General features: G+C 38.3%; 1 protein-coding gene across 1 annotated transcript in view; it reads left to right on the forward strand.

Moving 5' to 3' along the window:
- The window catches only part of CNTNAP5 (contactin associated protein family member 5), a gene marked incomplete at both ends in the record, with an annotated part of 257,470 nt that overhangs the window by 170,288 nt on the left and 71,420 nt on the right, over positions 1-15,762 (forward strand). The window contains one exon of the mRNA XM_079539329.1: positions 12,946-13,146. Coding sequence (XP_079395455.1) covers positions 12,946-13,146 — 201 coding nt within the window. The remainder of the gene's footprint in view (positions 1-12,945; positions 13,147-15,762) is intronic.

A 15,762-nucleotide genomic window follows, 5' to 3' on the forward strand; every position in this document is an offset into this window, starting at 1 on the left:
TTCACTTTCCAGACTAGCATACAGCTTCCACTAAAAGCAGAGGGTCTACTTGTGCCAGAGTCTTGAAATAGAACTGTGCCTTTGTAAATGGGGCGATAGAGAGAAGCACAACAATAAACAGGTTTTGTTTAAATAAAAGGAAATTGTTATTTCTCATCGTAGCCTGAGATCATTGTCGAGACATGGCAGAAAAAGAGCTGCCTGTGGTCTCTCCAGATATTTAGCTGGCACTACATGTATCAGAACAGGAGGTTCACAGACACACAAAGTGGATCTTTGTTCACAATTAGAGAATGAAAGTCCTTGCCTTATAAACTGGTGATGATTTTAAGATCCTTGTACTGAGCTGTCTGTTGATTTTTCCAGTCTAGCCCTAACAGGAATTCTTTCCCTCATGTGAGTGTGCTGCTTTTGGTGTTTAACAGTGTCACGGAGTTAACTAGATCAATCTATGCCCATGACAGGAGGGCAGTAGGCCCCTGCCACCCCTCCTAGCCCCACAAAATTTGGGAAGGAAGGAAAGAAAAACAGCGGCAACGATCTATGGAGGAAAACTTATTTTACTAACTATGATATCGGAATGTAAGATAATACAATGTAATAAAATCTAATTGAAATTGAGACTAATAAATCAAATAAGATAGGAGAGAGAGCCTGAGACCGAGTCAAACCTGAAAAGCTTGGAACGGCTTGGAGGAAAGCACCCTCCAGCACCCACTGCAAGGCAGTAAGAGACTGCCCCATCCAGAAGGGCCAGATCCCATGACTTCTGTAATATATAAGGTTAGGTACCTGGAGTTGGAGCATTAACACTTCAATTCCCAGTGCACTACATGATGAGGAACATTGAAGACCAAGAAATATAAAACCGTGACAAAGAGAATGCCTTTGTCTTTGTGTATAGATGAGGAGGAATGATGCTGTCAGGAGGAGGGTCACCGAAGTAAGAGAGAAAGTGCAGAGCAAGTGCCTGGAAGGGTGACCTATTTGTTAAGACACCTCAAACTTATAGGTCTGTAGTTTTAAAATAAATGAAATCAAATGAAAATCCCTATCTGGCAAAGTCTCCCTGCCAGTAACTGGTGCCTGCTTTGTATGTAGGGTTGTCTTGCAAAGGCATGAGGAAGTACTGTAACATAAGCTATATTGTGGATTGCGAAATATCATAGAGCCTTGTTTCTGCAATACAGTGGAAATTTCCTGCACTTCTTCCTATATGACTTTCTGTGTTTCCTGTGGCCAGGCGAGAGTGAAAGAATATCTTATTATCTAAATTGCTAATTCTGCATGAGTATAGTTTGCTAAATATATAAATCCAGAAAACAAAGCACTCAGAATATTCGTTTTTCCTTAATCTCCTTGTACTTTGAGTGTCTCAAATTAAATTTTTATTTTGATTTAATTGAGCAATCATTATGTTCATTAAATGCATGCTAGTTAATTATTAAATATGTTTTTCATTCAAGTGTAACATATATTTAACAAGATTTGTTGTCTTTGCTGTCATTGGATTTCGTAAGCATTGGAACTGTTTCACCTCTCTGTTTGAATATCCTTCCTTGATCTCTAGTGTGGGAAATGTGCTCATTTTTATTATTTATCAGATAAATATCTGTGATCAAAACATTGTCAGTACTTTTTATGTCTGCTTAAAATGCAGAATTTTTGACAAACTCCTTGCAGAAAGCACCTGTTTTCTTCAAATAAATTTTGTTTGGCAGAAATCCAGAGGGCCTGATTTTCTCTCTGTAATGAACTTGCTGACATTCTTATTTTATTTTGGTTACGAGAAAATTGAAGGTGGGGAAAACTGACAGAACCTGCTAGCCTGGAAAATTTTATTCTACGTATTTCTCCTTTTCCCCTAGATATCTCATTTAAAATAGGGAAAGGTCATTTGTCTTTGATACCTCTGTTATTCCTAGTGCATAGAAGAGGACCAAGGCACAGAAAAAGAATTACTATTTTTTTAATTATCTAGACAGCTTGTGGTACAATTGGATTATGTTTCTGTATCATCAAAATATATGAGGGCTTCTCCAAAAGTAATGTCTTCTATTTTATTATGTTGGCCCACAATGTCAGAGGCAGGTATTAGTGGTATAGCAATGTGGTTTCCATCAATATTCTATTACATGTTGTTGTTGTGTAACAGATGGCAGCACAGGGCAGTCTGACGTGCAAGTGCATATAAAGCAAACAGGTGGAATGGAATTCCTCCAAAAATGGCGAGGATTGATATTCATTGATGTTTGGTGAATGTTTATGGAGACCAAGAAGTGGGTATGAGCATGGTGAGGTGATGGGTGGTGAATTTCAGCAGTGGTGACAGTGAGTTACCTCCACTGTTGCAGGTTTTTATGAGTGTGGCATACAGGATCTTGTTGTTGTTGCTGAAAATGCATAGCTAATGCTGGTGACTCTGTTGCAAAACAGAGTTTTGTAGCTGAGAATTTGTGCTATCGAATGGTGTTATTATGCTCTTTGTAGCTGTTGTCATTTTCATGGAAATAAATAGGAGTCGTTACTTTTGGTGTAACCTATGTAGTTTGGGAGCCTTAATCACAAAAACTTTATTTTCCTGGGAACTTCTGCAGATAATAATTAAATGTGTACAGTAATAGACTAAGTACAGGACAGTGGAAAAAAATAACTTTTATCTTTACCCTCAAAGACATAGATTCAGAATTTTGCTATTACTTTCAGATAATATTCCTGTATAGTTTTCTGAAAGTATAGATATTCAAGGAAAGTTAATAAACTCATTTCGATCTTGTTATATTAAGGAAGAAATAAAGGAGAGGACCACGTTACCATTCAGTGACATACTGCAGATACTATGCATGGAAAAATACAGATAGTCAGAAATGTGGATGGCTATTGTGTATGGAAAAAGTAAATAGACTGAAGAGATGATGAAGGGAACTGCCACAGGAAAGCATGGAAGATATAAGTGTGAGGAAGAAAGAAAAAAATAAATTGATTCCTTCTCATAATATGGGAGCTAAGGAACTATTCAGTTAGCCGGATTTAAGTATTTATTATTACTATTCATATTTTTATTCTTGACACAACCAACAACTCAATTGTGACTGTGTATGTTGAGAAGGAATTGAACAGTCAGACACAGGGTAAAGAGGGAGAGAGAAATAAGAGAAAGGAAATTCTGCAGGGAGGGGATAAAAGGAAAAAAGAAAATGTATAGAGCCAATTTTCAGCATGGCAAAAATTTAACAGTATAGCGTCACAGGATATCTGCTGATAGTAGAGTGGATAAATATATTCACTGTCTGGAGAAGTAGCTGAAAAAGCAAAGTGACAAAAATTGTAGGTGACATGCTGTTATTTAAGTTGGTCAAGAATAGGGAAGAATATGTGAGGCACTTCAGAAGGATCTTGTCCTGAAGGCTGTTTATTTCAAGTCAAAGTAAAATACCTTTTTGAAAATAGGCAGTGATCAGGAATAGTAATAAGCCTAATTAAAATCATAGAAAGACATCGGTATAAAGAGAGGCTAGAAGTAAATAATCCATGGCTATTTAGATTAGAAAGACTCAAAGTGAATGGGCCTCACTTACAGCAGTGATGTTCATTTACATTTTCTTACATTAGAAATAAAGAGATAATTCAATGACAGTGAAGGACGACAAACTTAAGACTAGATTAAAAAAAAAAAAGGACAACACCTTATTAACATATTGTTTTCTTCACCTTTTATACCCACTACACCCAGAGCAAAATCACTTTAATAGAGTAATTCAATAGTTGTAATAAACAAGGAGTGTTCTACACCATCTATGTGCATATTGAAGGAAGAAAATCAGGCATGTGTACCCAAACCATGAGAACGTGTAGGTAGATGGTAGGAGAGGCAACATGAGGGAAGAGTTTTTCCCTGTAATATGCTTGATGATTTGCCCAATTGAATTAATTTTTACTTCCTGCTGAAATGGCTGATAACAATCAATATCAGAAAATGGCTAATGGACCACCTCAACCTCTCATGCTATCATTGTGAGGCTTATTCTTTTTCTCTTGCTTAGAAATCTATGGATGTCTTCATGTCCTCTGGAGTAGTTTCTACCTTTGATCTCTCAAAGATTTGCTTACAATATACTGAGTCATTCTGTTGTCTTATTTTTTTTACTGATACTGGTTCACTGTGTGCATACCCTGGGCTATCAAATCAATAACGCTTAGAAATCACTACGAAAAGTTCAGTGCTTAATTTTATCTTGGCCAGATATTTATGCAGTTCTCAAATGGCTTTCTCCTTTTCCTCCAGAAGTGCAAACTGAAGAGAGATGAGTCCTAGTCTTAGCCTTTGCTGCTAGTCAAAGGTCTGTTCTTGAAAATACTGTAATGAAAAAAATCAAATCATTAATGAAAAAATATTTTCTGGTTTTACATTCTCCTCTGAAAATGCAATTACTGCTTATTTTCCTGATGCAAGACTAGTAAAGCTTTATCTTCTCTATTACAGACTGTTATATGCAAAATGTGTTTATATCTCGATCCAGTAAGGAATTGTAAAAATATGCGAAGGAGATTGCAAAAGTTGTACTTGTAATACTTTACAAAATTGCTTCTAGCCTTCTATTCTCTATTTGTTTAGCTGACAATAATAAAGATTATATTTTTCTACATGGTACATATTCTATGGTATTTAAACAGCCAGGGCTGAATTCAGGAAGATAGAAGTTATGTTCATAGTAAAGCGTCTAAATACTTCAGATATCTCAATAGTCTCTCCCTCATTTGATATCCTGGCAGTCATTGATCTCTGATGCTCCCAACATAATTGTGGGACTGGTAGTGTTTCTTCCTCTGGCATTCATCTTTCATTTTGACGCAGAAATCTAGTTCATTAGCTTATATAAGTTATCTATTTTTTCCATATGATATTATTGTCTCTTCTTAATTTATATAGCAGTTATGCTGGTACAGAAGTCAACCTGTCAGCTGAAAGTAGGACTAACATCAGTTAGGCTGAAGCAATAAAAGAGTGGAGCAGGATATCATGCTCATAATTCTGGTTATGCTACCTGCAACTATGTGACTGTGGGACAAGAACTATAACGGTGAAGTCCTTAGGTTGTCAAAATGAGCTAGATACAGCTTTTAATATCTCTGTGAAGTTTTTGGGGTATGTTGTTTTTGTTTTCGTTTTTGATTGGTTGCTTTTTTGTTTGTTTGTATATGAATATACCTTGCAGTTTACTGTCTATATATAAATTGTGATTGACTTTATCACTGGAGAAAACAATGAACAGGAATCCTTTAAAAATTATTTACTACAACTTAGATAGAAGACAGTCCTTAAAAATTTAGTTTATCCCCTCAAACACTGCAAGTTTTTTGACACAATGCATTTCTGACAACTTATACGTTTCTGTTCTGAGTTTTCATTAAAAATTTCAAAATATCATAAAATGAAAAGCATTTAATGTTATGTCAGAAGTGTTGTGCTGTCACTAGCTGCCTTTCCGTTCTCAGCAATCTCTGTGCTGTGAAACTGCTGTGTTTCTGATGAACTTTACAGCACGTGTCCCACAGGCTTTCTTCACCCTCATATATGCAGGAGACCACTGTGGAAATTTTATTACAGATGAACGTAACAGATGTTTTACTCTAACCTTTAACCAAGGCTTACTGCAACTTGATTGATCTCCCATGCTTACAGAAACTGTAAGTAATCTCTGGCTCTCTGAAAATCACTCCAGCTGTCTCACCAGGTTAGGATTCATTTTCCCCCAACACAGTTGCTTTGTGCTGTGTTGAAAACCTTCAGATGTGCTCTCCAGCTCCTGGTGTTGCTGCAGAAGGGAAGTAAGTCACCCGTGGACTCTTCTTCTCTGCTGGATTCATGAAGGTGCTTGAATCTCATAAGGCATCTGAAATACTGGAAGAATCATATGTTCCAGGGGAAGTTCAGGTTGGACATTAGGAAAAATTTCTTCTCAGAAAGATAGTGAGGCACTGGCACTGAGGCGCCCAGAGATGTGGTAGAGTCAAAGTCCCTGGAGGTGCTCAAGAACTGTGGAGATATGAGGCATGTGTTTTTAGTGAGTATGATGCTGATGAGTTGGCAGTTGGACTAGATGCTCTTAGAGGTTTTTTCTGTTCTGTGATTCTGTGCTGAGGCTCTCAAAAGTCACCTGGCATGAAGCAGCTTGAATCAGAGAGGAGTGAGTTGTTGTCACCATTTCAGTGGACATGAGTGCAGGAGATAAGCATTTGTTTTGCATTAGGAATTAATTCAGTAGCTCCATCTATTTCTCACTGTTTGTAGATACCATGTACTACAAGAAATATGGAAGTTGGCTGGCAGGGTGATGGTTTAGCATCTCTGGCCTTTGTTATAACGGGGGAATGAGGGTGCAGGGAGTCTCGGATAAGGTAGCTCACTCTCATCTATCAGAGCCAGTGGTATCATGGTTGTTATGCTGTCATACTTACCTTAAACCTTAAGCTTAGATTGAGCAAGCATCCTGCCTGGGGAGTATGGAGTGCAGCCCTTCCCCTCCCTGCTAGGGCTGGGGTGGGGTGGAACTGGGCATTTCATTGCAACACTTGTGCCTTCGTGATGCTGGCAACTGAGAGCTGGGAGGGATTCATAGGATGGACACCCTTCTAGATATGGACATTCGTGGGGAACACACACCTGAAGGTATAGTCTTGCCAGCACCATCAGAGAGCAGACTGCAATGAGAGGTGGGGGCTGGGAACCACCCCAGAATAGTTTCCATGGAAATGTAGTGCTTGTGCACTGTCTGGAAGTAGCTGAATCATAAACCAGGAGGAGGCTGAAGAGCGTGAAACAACCTGCAAAAAGCACATATCCTTGGGTCAGCCAACAGAAAAGAAAATGGGTGAGAGGAAAAAAAAAAAAAAATTGAGTGGGTTTCCTAGCAGTCTCAGAAAACACCTTGGAGTTAGTGAATTAAAGCTTTTTGCTTAAAGAAATTATCTTTTAATGTTCTCCAGGGATATAGTAGAGTGTCTGGGTTAAACTGCCACTGCAGCTTTAAACAATGCAGTGTTAAAAGGGAGAGTCTGTCTTTTGTGTAGTTACTCCTGTAATTATAGGTACAGCTTTCAGAACAGTATTTGGTATTCAGTGTAGAGCAGCACAAAACAAATGCATCGTATGAGCTCTCAAAGCAATTTCTCTCTCTCTCATGTAACATTTACCGGATGTTTGGCTTGTTGGCAATTTAATCAGTCTGAACAATCTTGTTTGGTGACAAACCTCCTAAATCACAAAGGAGTGATGCAGTTTGTATGGGTGAAATGTGTTCCACAGAGATATTTCAAGTTGAAAAATAAAAATGAGAATTAGACAATACAGAACTCATTGAAAGCCAGTTTTCCAGCTGTTCTAATTTCCCACAATTTAATTTGTGTGCCATCAAAAGCAACTTGGAGACTTCCAGAAAGATGATAGAACTAAGGGTGAGACTACATAGAGGGTCTAAATTGTGCTGAATGCATTGCAGTCCCATGCTGTAAAAACATCTCCTAGGACCAAATACAGGCAGCATAATATCCTTGTAAATTGGACCATTAAATAAAACTGCAAAGTCATAAAGCTGTAGCATTACCCTGAAATTAATATATTGTCACCTTTGAATTATGGAACAATTTAACAAGCGTTTAGACAATCTGCTTTTCAAGGCTGTATCTAACTATTCCAGGTTATATAGCAGAAGCTGTGGCTATGCTCTCCTATTGGGTTTTGAATTACTTGCAGCTTGTGTGTGGTTCAGAATTTTACCAAGCTGAGAAAGTAATAAAATAAAAAGGTGGAATAATAGAAGGTAAAAATAAACAGTGACCTTTGCTTAGAGAACAACTTTCTTGTTCTCACTGCAAATTCTCAAGTGCAGAGAGAGCTCATTAAGTTGAGTAAACAGGAAAAAAGCATACAACATGGACAGATAGAAAAAGATAATGATAGTCTCTTTGTTGAAATAAAAAGGGAGAGCCTTATCTGCCTAGATTAGCAGTTTCCAAACATTGAATTGGCTATAAGAAGCCAGTGATGCTCAGTTTGGCTTGTGTCTATGTCACTTCCAAAAAATATAATGAAACCATACCCCAAAATAGTAAAGATTTTAAAAACAAACACAAACAGAGTGAAATAGGAACATTGTTTAGAGACCCACTTGCAAATAGCACAGGTGTAATTTTTACAGAGATGTCTCTGCAAAGGTATATGCAAATTGCAAAGTTAATCTGCAGACAGCTGCTGCACTTGTTTCTAACTGGAATGATGTGTGTGCATGTCCAGACTGCAGCTACACTACTTGCCTAGGCCCTGAAGCATGTCTGAAATGCAAGCTCACAGATCACTTTCAGTAAGTTTCAGAGTACACACTGACTGAACTGTAGGAGGAGAATTCATTGCCCTCATTATGAGGCAGACAGCTCTATTCTGGGAGCAGTCTTAGCTAAAATTGCAGATGTGAATTTGAGAAAATAGAATGATCTTTTTCCCACAGGCCGCTGGGTTTCAGGTTGAGAAAATGGTATTAGAGTAAAGAACTTGACCTTAATGGTGAGGGTCTTCAGGAGAAAGGTTGCCCTCTGATCTGCATAAGCCTATGGACTTGGTTTTGTTCTCATCTTGAAATGGTCTGAGAATTTGTTGTGCTCCAGTTCAGCTGTTTTTCCTTCAGTTATAAGTCTTTTTCATTGACTTTGGGGAGGAAAAAAAAAACAAAACAAAAGGTGCTGAGGTAGCAGAAAATATGTACAGCAAAGGTACGCAGGCAACAGAAAAAAAACTTTTAAGAGTCGGTAGCTTTTGTCATCTCACATATATGCTTGATAGTGACTCTCCTTTAATTAGATCAGTGGGATAAATATTTATATCTTTTGAGGTTTGCTGTTCATTACCTTTACCTCAAAGATGGAGCACAGAAGGAATCTTGGAAGTAAAACACAGATCTGACCTATAAAACTAATGAGCATAATAAATCAGGCATATGTAGATTAGAAAACATCTGAAATGTAACTGTGATTTTTTTCCTTTCTGCTTCTCCTTTTTCTTCTTCCCCTCTGTTCTGATTTACTTGCTAAATCACAATTACATTCAGTACAGACAGAAATTCAATTTGTTTTTCCTTTTCCCCTGCAAACCAGAAGATGGATAATCTGCAGTTAATTTCTCATTTCCACAAAATACTGTGGAGAAAAGCAGCCCTTAAATGTCAAAGTTCAGATCTCAGAGTCACAGATGAGTGCATCGGTGATGATAACAAGACCATTGAAAATTAATCCATAGTTAGGGAGAAGACAAAAGAGAGACCAGTCCATCTTGTCTGTTCAATATGTTTGTCAATAAGTAGTTGTCTCTGATAGTATGTTTTCTGATGCTTTGTCCAACCTCATTTCAAACATGTCGATTGATTACATTTCCAATGCTCCTTGGGAAAAGTGTTTCATGTTATGATAATTTTTTAGGGTGATGGTTGGTTGGTTTTTTGGCTTTTCAAGTACCCACATGGCACCATTCCTGGTGTACAAGTACAAAACCTGGAAAATATTGAAGTGTTAATCACTCTGCAACTCTAATATTAAAAGTCATTGTATTTCCTAACTAGTAGTGTAGACAGTATTACAAACATTGATTTTATTATATGAGGATTGTTCTGAAAGTAATGCCTCCTATTTTATTATGTTGGCCCATGAAGTCAGAGGTGAATGTTGATGTTAGGGCAGTGGAGGTTGAACCTTCATACCAGAATTCTTTTACATGTTGACTTGTGACAGATGGCCACAGAGGGTCTGTCTGACAAAATGGCATATGATGTGGAAGGGTGTATGAAGCAAAGGTTTGTCACTGAATTCCTCCATGTGGAAAAAATGAATTGATATTCATTGACGTTTGCTGAATGTTTATGGAGACCAAACAGTGGATGTGAGTACAGTGAAGCGGTGGGTGGTGCATTTCCACAGTGGTGACAGTAACATGAAAGAAAAGCCACATTCCTGACAACCATGCACAGCTGTCACACAATGAAAAGAAAGCATCTCTATGACCTCATCCGCACAAATCAGTGGATTGTGACTAGGGAACTGCATAATGCGTATTGACTGCAGTGTGTTGGAAACAATAGTGGCAATGATAGAATATCACAAGGATCACAAAGTTTGTGCCAGGGGAGTCCCACAAATGCTCACACAAGAATAGAAAAGAACACAGTATGCAAGTTTGTCAGAAACTATAGAAGCAATACGAAGCTGAAGGTGACAATTTCCTGGATTATATCATTACTGGTGAAAAGACATGTCACCACTATGAGCTGGAGTTAAAAGGCAGTCTGTGGAGTCATGCATTTGAATTTCTCACTGAAGAAAAAATTCAAGACACAGTCCTCAGAGGGTAAAGTGATGTGCACTCTCTTTTCGGGTGGGAAAGGGATGATCCTTCTGGATTTCCTGGGACCTGGAAAAAACATCAATTCTGACTGCTACATCATGACGTGAGCTGAAGGCTCCAACTTCAAAAATTGCATCAGAGAAGATAGCCTTTCACTTGCACAATAATGTCAGGCCCTATACCAATTTAAACACCATGGAGCACATTGTCAGTATTGGCTGCGCGTACCCACTGCACTCACCATGTAGTCTAGATTTGGTGCCTTCTGACTTTCGTCTGTTCATGCCATTGTAAGATGGTCTGCATAGGCAACATTTTCCTAGCAATGATACAATCATACAATAATAGCAGCTGTGAAACAATGGCTCACCTCTACCTGTGCAGGTTTTACAAGCATAACATGCAGGCTCTTATCCGTTGCTGGTGAAAATGCATAGCTAATGGTGGTGACTGTGTTGAAAAATAGGGTTTGGTGGCTGAGAATTTGGTCTGTCAGATGATGTTATTTTGTTCTTTGAAACTGTTGTAGCTTCCATGGATATAGATAGGGGACATTACTTTCACAGCAGCCTGCATAGTTTCTCAAATGTGTGTTAGTGATGCTCAATAGAAGAGCTTATGACTGCCCATCTGGAATTCCTAGTGAACAGCTCATTCCCTTCTCTTGTTTTACATCTCACTTAACATCTGACTTATAGTACTGCCAACTTAACATTTGTTGTAATGTATGTTTTTCAGTGAAAGCAAAGGTTTCGACTTTCACCAGCTTCATTGAGAGGAATGCTGGTTCACTCTCAATTACTTGGGAAAAATCCACTCCATTTATGTCAATCCTTAAGAAAACAAATGAAAAATAAACAAAAAGACTTTGGCTGATGAGAATCACTTTTTCAGATGTGTAAGATGTGTTATGATTTAATTGACTTACATCGTATTGGAAGCGGTCTATTGTGCAGAGCTGTGTAGTTTTATATTGTGCTACTGCATTGCCTGTGTTACAAGCACTGGGGCAAGATTTAAAAACAGTAGATTTGTAGTATTTCTTATGGTTTTAATCTAACCTTTATGTATTACACATTGCTCAGTACTTTCTTGACTTCCATCTCAAAGGATCCACAATCAGCATCCTGAACTCTGTAAGAATCTCATAATAATAGATCTATGAGGAAACTGCTTCCATCCACCATCACAGAAATGATGAGAATGCTGTGAGTAGATCTCTAGTTTGCTGAGTATAAATTATTCTTACAGTCTCCAGTGTTCAAGATCAAGTTGTAAATTACTCAGAGAAAAATTTCTTCCAAAGTTGGGCCAGATGCATTTGTATGATTCTCAGATGCTGCTCATTACTTGCCTGTCATCTGAATGACTCTATAATGGCAATTCAATAACTTACAAGTGTCTTTGAAAAGATTGTCCACTTAGGGTTTATATATATGTGTTAGAGTTCTATGGAAGTCATCTGTGAGATGTCTTGAAGCTTAAAAAGTATAGATCATCTGTAACACATAACAGTGGCCACAAAGCTGCTAAGCTCATTGTAAAGATAGTGCTGTATGAGAATCCACCCACGTTATTTGGCAGTAAAATCATCTGAATACTTCAGTGCACAGTTTTTAAGATCGGATTTGCTTCCTTTTATTTTTGCTTTGTGTCTTCCCTGAGTAAACACATTCTTGGGTAAAGAGGGATTTTACTGTGTGTGTATCTTTGTAAGAGCATGTGGAAGACTCAGTCCTGTGAATCCTTGTTAAAAAATTTGCCTTTTATTATCACACCAATCTCAATGCTGGTAGTGAGCTGTGCTGTTGCAGCTTGAATTGTGAGTAAACCTAGATTCTGCTTTGTATGACCTGAGAAATACACTACCTCATCAGTAAATGCTGTAAAAAAGTAAAATCAGTAAAGTGAAAGAAGTGAGGTTGTGGTCCCCAGCATGGGCAAGCATCAAAATTTACACTTATTTACAGATGCTGAGTCATAAATTGTTCTGCATTGCTCAGCTTTCATGCTGAAAAATGTGACGGTTGAGTAAAATGCATTCTCTGCCTTGTAACTGGGCAATAGGAACACGTTCACAATTGCAGCTTTTTGTCAGTAATTCTGTTTGCGATGACTCTGTGTGAGCTCATCAGCTGCAGTTACTATTTGTTATAACAGTGGGCTGTTCTCTTAGGTAAAGCTATGTTTGTAAAAGATGAATGTTAACATCCCGAAACATATTACTAAGTCTTCTCCCAGGACTGAAGCCAGTTGAAATGCATCTAATTTTCTCTGTATGCTGGCAACAGAAGATGCTGAAGATTTTCCATTTTTCCTGTGAAGTTCTAACAATTTTTCTCCAGCACAGCAAGCTGTAGCATTTGCTTGAGCTGGTTCAGGGAGAAACAGCCCTTGGGCTCTATGTTGACCTGCAGGTTTTCATCACGTAGGGACCATTTCAGAGGTGACCTTGTCTGTAATGCAGTAAAATGTTAGATTTGGGTTGGCTTTTCTGCCCTGCTTGTTGCAGATTTTTGGCTGTTAACTTCCCGTTCAATCCCTTTTTCATTTAACAGAAGACAAGATCTGGACTGCAGTGCAGCACAACAACACAGGGCTAACCAGAGTTCAAGGAGCTGGTCCAGAGAAGCCCTACACCATGTCCTTTAACTACAACAGCAGCTCAGAGCAGCTTGAAGCTGTGATAAACAGTGCGGAGTACTGTGAACAGGAGGCAGCCTACCACTGCAAAAAGTCACGTCTCCTCAACACCCCGAGTAAGTGTCATGAGCCCAAGTCCTTCCTTGTTAACTGCTATTGATTATACAGCAGGTGCAGGCTGCACTGCGACTAAGGAGAAAGAAAACTGCCTGGATAGTAGCAATTCAGGCTAAAGTGAAAAGCCTTTGACTTTCTTGGGTCCTGCTGTGTGCTGGCTGTCCTCTGACATCAGATGGACAGAGCTCTGCAGAGGAGTTTCCCAGTGTGTAAGTCCTTGAGTACAAAGGGTCTGAAAGCTTCTGCAATGGAAAACAGATCTTGGAAAGCACTTACGCTGTGCCGGCTGCTGGCAAATGATTGTTGTTTTTTTTTTGCTTGTTTGTTTGTTTTTGTTTTGTTTTCATTTACAGGTTTGTAGCTGTATTAAAAGGAAAGTGTAAGACTCCAAACTTACATATTTCTAGTCAGGAAAGTTGTACCAGTCCAATAGTCCTGAATGTGATGTTCAAAATGCTTGGTAGAATAGTTCCTGGGGCAAAAATTATTTTTACCTCTTGGTAGAAGGAAGCAATTTTTTGCACTGATTTAACATGGTAGCAACTAGAGAGCAGAGAGGGTCTGATCAGTTTGTGTCTTTTTGTGATAGTAAATCACCAGTGGCTACTCAGGGTGGCTATTGTGTGACCTTCTGATGAAGCCTGGAGTTTACATCTGGTAATCCAAAAAAGAGGAATGCCCTTGAAGGCAGGCTTCTGGATGCTTCCAATTTTTTGTTTGGTTGTTTATAATGTCTGTATGGTCCCGATGATTCTGCAATTACTAGGAACCCTTAAATTTATTAGTAGGCTAGGAGAAATCCCATGGAAAACCTTACGGGAATCTTGTAATGGGAGATCCTATTGTTTTAAAAATACACTGCCTGATGAGATGTAGAAAAATCTTGACTGGTTTCAGTAAAGTTATTATAAATCTGAATATTTATGGATCCAGTAATCTGATGCCTTACAAACAGTTTATTTTCAAAAGCTGTTAGTCATGTCTTTTGTTACCATCAGAATTTACCAGTTGAGAACCGTTTGTATTGCTGATAATTTTTTGAAGAGTGAAATTTTAGCATCAGCACCCACAGTAGAGCAGAAAGGGGAAATAAAGCACAGACGTAGCTGCTCATGAAAACAAGGAAGAATGTTTTGCCAACACTTTGTGTCATTGTTATTCCACGCCACCCATGACGTGTTACAAAGACATAGTCACCACAGAGATTATTTCTGGATCATTTCTTTTTTTCAGACCACAGTGTTACAGCAGGTCTGCGTATATTTAATTCTTCTTCTGTCTGATATTTTTTTCATGTGCATGCAGAAAGAAACAATATATGTTGTAGTACATCTTGTATATAGAACAAGCTGTAAAGCAGCTTGCAGACTTGCTAAGACAATTCCTGATAGGCACTTGTCCAGGAATAAAGGTGTGACACCAGTACCTTGAGGGAGAGGGTATTAGGATGATGTCCTGCATACCAGCTTGCTCTCTTGCAGCTGTTGCAGTGCCACTGGGCTCCTGACAGTTGACCATGCAAGACTCATAACTCTTTAATACATGATAAATCAGAAAAAATTACAATCTTGAGCTCTGCATATGGCAGACTATCATTTTTCCCCTTTCTCTTTCTTCTTTTTGTACGCTTTTTAATTATGCTTTCAATTTTTCATCGTGAACTTTCTCTGTAGCCTGAGGCTATAAGTTTGACTAGACTTGGAACATGCTCAAAAATAAATTGTCTGAGCTGCTGAAATGATGAGGTTTGGGGAACACTCTTGTTCTTAGCTTAGTGTTACATGTTTTTAAGTAGTAGAAAGGAATATATTTCCCCAAAGCCTTCTGTGTTTTTGTTAATTGATATTCATTTTGAGGTGAACGATTGCTGTATTAGAGAAGAACCTAGAGCCTAGTGGTACGTATCTTGAAGAGTACTAGGATTTAAAGAATTTCCACTACTAAGCTTACAGGTGTGTGTGTATTCAGGGTGTTTTTCTGGGCACACTGTGGAAGACTCCCACCTGTTTATGCCCAGTAGTAATTGATCACTAAAATTGATTAGTACAAAAATCAGAACTCCTGGGGTTTGCTTGTTGATTTGGCCCAGGTTTCTGAATACCTGAAGCATTTTGTTCTGCAAGAGTAATGCTTAATTTTGGTTAACAGACAACATTTATATATTCCTTCAAAAGTCAGTATATAACTGCATGTGGTGATGAGAACGTTGCATTCGTGGGCCAGTAGGGAACATTATGTCACCTAATCCATCTTGATGAATATCATCATTCGTTAATAGTTCTGGACCAAGCCCAGCACTGTGTATTTGATGGAAAGACATCTTCCAAAAGTGTATCTGATCTTGACAGATGTACAGAGTTCCCCCGCCATCAAGGGATCTAATTCATTTCTGTGCTTCATCTACTGTAGAATTTTGTTCTTATTTCTTTTTCATTTTTTGTCCTAGGAGATAGAATATATGATTAAGATATCTCAGCTGGTAGCAACAAAACCCCAAATCCTTGCCTTCAGGATCTAAACACTATCATGCTTCATAGAGAAACAATAAAGAGATTTCTCTTTTCTTTTTCTTCCTTGACTTCACTTTGCAAGGAAGATTTGTGCTGTTACATAGT

Source organism: Tetrao urogallus, assembly GCF_951394365.1.
Source record: "Tetrao urogallus genome assembly, chromosome: 8".
In the NCBI taxonomy this organism is placed as follows: Eukaryota; Metazoa; Chordata; class Aves; order Galliformes; family Phasianidae; genus Tetrao; species Tetrao urogallus.